The following is a 2,873-nucleotide window of genomic DNA, read 5'->3' as shown; positions in this document are numbered from 1 at the left end:
TTCTACCACAGCAGTTGCAACTGGAAGAATTAACACCAATGTTACAAGCCTGTAAACTAATGGGTACACCTCATGTTTTTTCGTCACAACCAAGATTTCTGCAAGATCATTAAGGCCTTGTAACCCTTCAAAATCTTTGTGAGAGCGCATATCAATAATATACGTCTGAATTTGCTCTTCAAGTGCCAAGATCTCTATTGGTTTAAAATCTTTGAGACAATACTCACACAATTGAATTAACTTATCCTTGTTGAAAGTAGAGAATGAATTATCCGAAAACAAGCATGCAACACAAAGGAGTAAGTCACTATTTACCTCAGAGAAACGATCATTCAACTCTTGAATTTGCATATCGATGATAGCATAGAAGAAATCTACACGAAAATGATGTAGATTTGTAATTTCTTGAGTGTTACACCGTGGACGGCCTAGAGGTATAAACATATCGTCCATATTGGGAACATCAATATTGTACCTTTCGCAAAAGCAGGAAACTGTTGTTAAAAATGATTCCCATTCATTGTCCCCATTGCTTGAAATCGTTCTTTACTTATTTTCACTAATTTTATAGCGTTGACAATATCTTGATCTCTCCTTTGTAATGATTTTGACAATTCATCTGAAATACCCAATACCTTTTTCATGAGATGCAAACTGAATACAAAATCAAATGTCAACATAGATCCCAACAAAATACGTGCTTTCCCTCGCTTTCCATAACTAGTATCATCAGTGGCAATCATCTCAACGACATCAACTGTAGCAGAAAACATGATAATCAAGTTAAGTAAAGAATTATAGTGAGAGCCCCAACGAGTATCACCAGGTCGCTTAAGAGTAATTTCTTGATTAAGGCCCCTTTCCACTTGAGATTTCACCAAGATTTAATGATTCAACAACTTCAAGCCTCTTCTTCTCTCGAAAAGATCACATTGCTTAGCCGATCCACCAACAACATTTACCACGTTATTCACTAAACTAAAGAATGTTTCAATTTTTGCATGCTTGCTTGCCACAGCTACAAGAGCTAGTTGTAGTTGATGAGCAAAACAGTGTATATAAAAAGCACTTGGGTTCTCTTTCAAAATAAGTGCTTTAAGACCATTGTGCTCACCTCGCATGTTGCTTGCCCCGTCATAACCTTGACCTCTTAAACTAGATATACTTAAGTTAAATCAAGAGAATAAGTGATCAATAGAATCCCTAAGTGAAAGAGCTGTGGTACTAGAGACATGTTCTACTCCAATAAAACATTCTGTTACTTGTCCTTTCTGATTCACATAACGTAGAACAACGGACATTTGCTCCCACTGATTCATCAACAAGAATGGAAAATAACCTATCACCAATATCCCTCATAATAACATCAAATGTTTCAAATGCAATACCACTCGCAATGTCCTTTTGAATTTTAGGTGATGTTAACTGAAGGTTTTCGAGAGCATTACTCAAACAAACATCCTTAGTCTCTTTATTATGATCACATAACCACTGCAAAAATTCAAGAAAATTTCCTTGATTTCTTGAATTTTCTGATTCATCATGTCCACGAAACGAAAGCCCTTGTCGTAGAAGCAATCGAACACAATCAATTGACGCATTCAAACGAATTCGATACTCATCTTTTGTTTTTTTCGACTTCTTAAAGAGAACACAATCAATATTTTGTTTCTGATTCACAAAAGCCTCATACTTAATCCGAGCTCGATTGTGTGCATTACTACTTTTCCCGACATGAATTTGAAGCCTTTCTTTCTTTTTCCAATTTGAGAATCCTCCATCAATAAAAGAATCACCACCACCATGTTCTTCACTATTTGGTTTGAAAAGATAACAATAAAAGCAAAATATGGCATCTTTTGATATACTGTATTCCAACCAATCAGGAAAGTCATTAAACCACGAAGTTTTAAATCTTCTTAATGACGGATCTCCAAATTCTTTCTGTGGACATAAGTGATTTCGAGGCTGACATGGACCCTTTTGTATGTATGCTCTTCGGATTTCATCCTGAACATTAACATTGTAATTCGCAATTGGACTTCTTAATCCAGGATCCGAAGGTAATTCTGCTAAATCAATTTTATCCCAAACATCTCTTTGACTCCCAACATTTGATTCTATTTCTTCTTGGCCATCTTGTTTTTTTTGAACTCTCGTTTCAGAATTAATTTGCTCTCCACTTGAACATTCGAATTTTCGTTTAAAATATTTCTCCATGACTGTTAAGAAAAATAAATTCAACACAGAATCACATATCAATAAATAAATAACATATATCAGTTTTCATCAAAACATAACACTAAATTGATAATAAACAACAATTAATTGAATTCCATAAACAATTCTAAATCCCCAAGTTAGAGAAAGCCAGCCATTACTTACTTGGAATTGGAATTGGAATTGAGGTCTAACTTCTAAATTTCCAGCCTCCAGGAACTTCCAGCAGCATTGCAGCAGTGAGCTACTGAGCTCAGTACATAGTAGTCACTGCAGTGAAAAATTTTAATTTGGAACTATAAGTCTATAATTAATAATTTAAATGATTTTTCCCAAATCGTAAAAAACCAATTCCATACCATACAGTCCATACTTGATACTTCCATTATTTCATAGTTCATACAATCATACGATTCACACCAAATCAGTGAGTGTGAGTCAGTGACAGTGAATCAGAATAATGAAGATTTCATTTAATGTGTTCATCCAATTTCATTTAATGTGTTTATCCAAACCCTACAAAATTAACTTACCGAAAGGCGAAAGTGGAACACGAAGGTGTTGACGCTGTAGTGCAGAAATCGGTGGAAATTTGGAAAAGGAAGGCTTCGCCCTTCGCGCCTGTCGCCTGCGCCGCTGCTGTTTGGGAAGAA

General features: G+C 35.4%; 1 protein-coding gene across 1 annotated transcript; it reads right to left on the bottom strand.

Annotated features, from left to right (window-relative positions):
* Nucleotides 1–500: 500 nt before the first annotated feature.
* Nucleotides 501–2,606, bottom strand: LOC111370193 (zinc finger MYM-type protein 1-like). The gene is made up of 5 exons (XM_022991883.1): nucleotides 2,580–2,606; nucleotides 2,416–2,464; nucleotides 1,253–2,222; nucleotides 932–1,164; nucleotides 501–865 (listed from the first exon to the last, which is right to left on the bottom strand). The coding sequence occupies exons 1-5, from the start codon at nucleotides 2,604–2,606 to the stop codon at nucleotides 501–503; spliced, it is 1,644 nt and encodes a 547-aa protein (XP_022847651.1).
* Nucleotides 2,607–2,873: the final 267 nt, after the last annotated feature.

The sequence above is a fragment of the Olea europaea genome, chromosome 21 (assembly GCF_002742605.1).
Source record: "Olea europaea var. sylvestris chromosome 21, O_europaea_v1, whole genome shotgun sequence".
Lineage (NCBI taxonomy): Eukaryota > Viridiplantae > Streptophyta > Magnoliopsida > Lamiales > Oleaceae > Olea > Olea europaea.
Note: the sequence above shows the minus strand (reverse complement) of the source record. Positions and strands in the feature narration are given on the sequence as shown.

Bases quoted from the DNA above. Each gene is read 5' to 3' on its own strand.
- LOC111370193 (XM_022991883.1), bottom strand. From the start codon at position 2,606: ATGGAAGTATCAAGTATGGACTGTATG. The intron at 1,165-1,252 runs GTTTTATTGGAG...ATTTAACTTAAG, and splicing joins GAAAGGACAAGTAACAGAAT to TATATCTAGTTTAAGAGGTC. The intron at 866-931 runs GTGATCTTTTCG...TGAAATCTCAAG, and splicing joins TGGTGGATCGGCTAAGCAAT to TGGAAAGGGGCCTTAATCAA.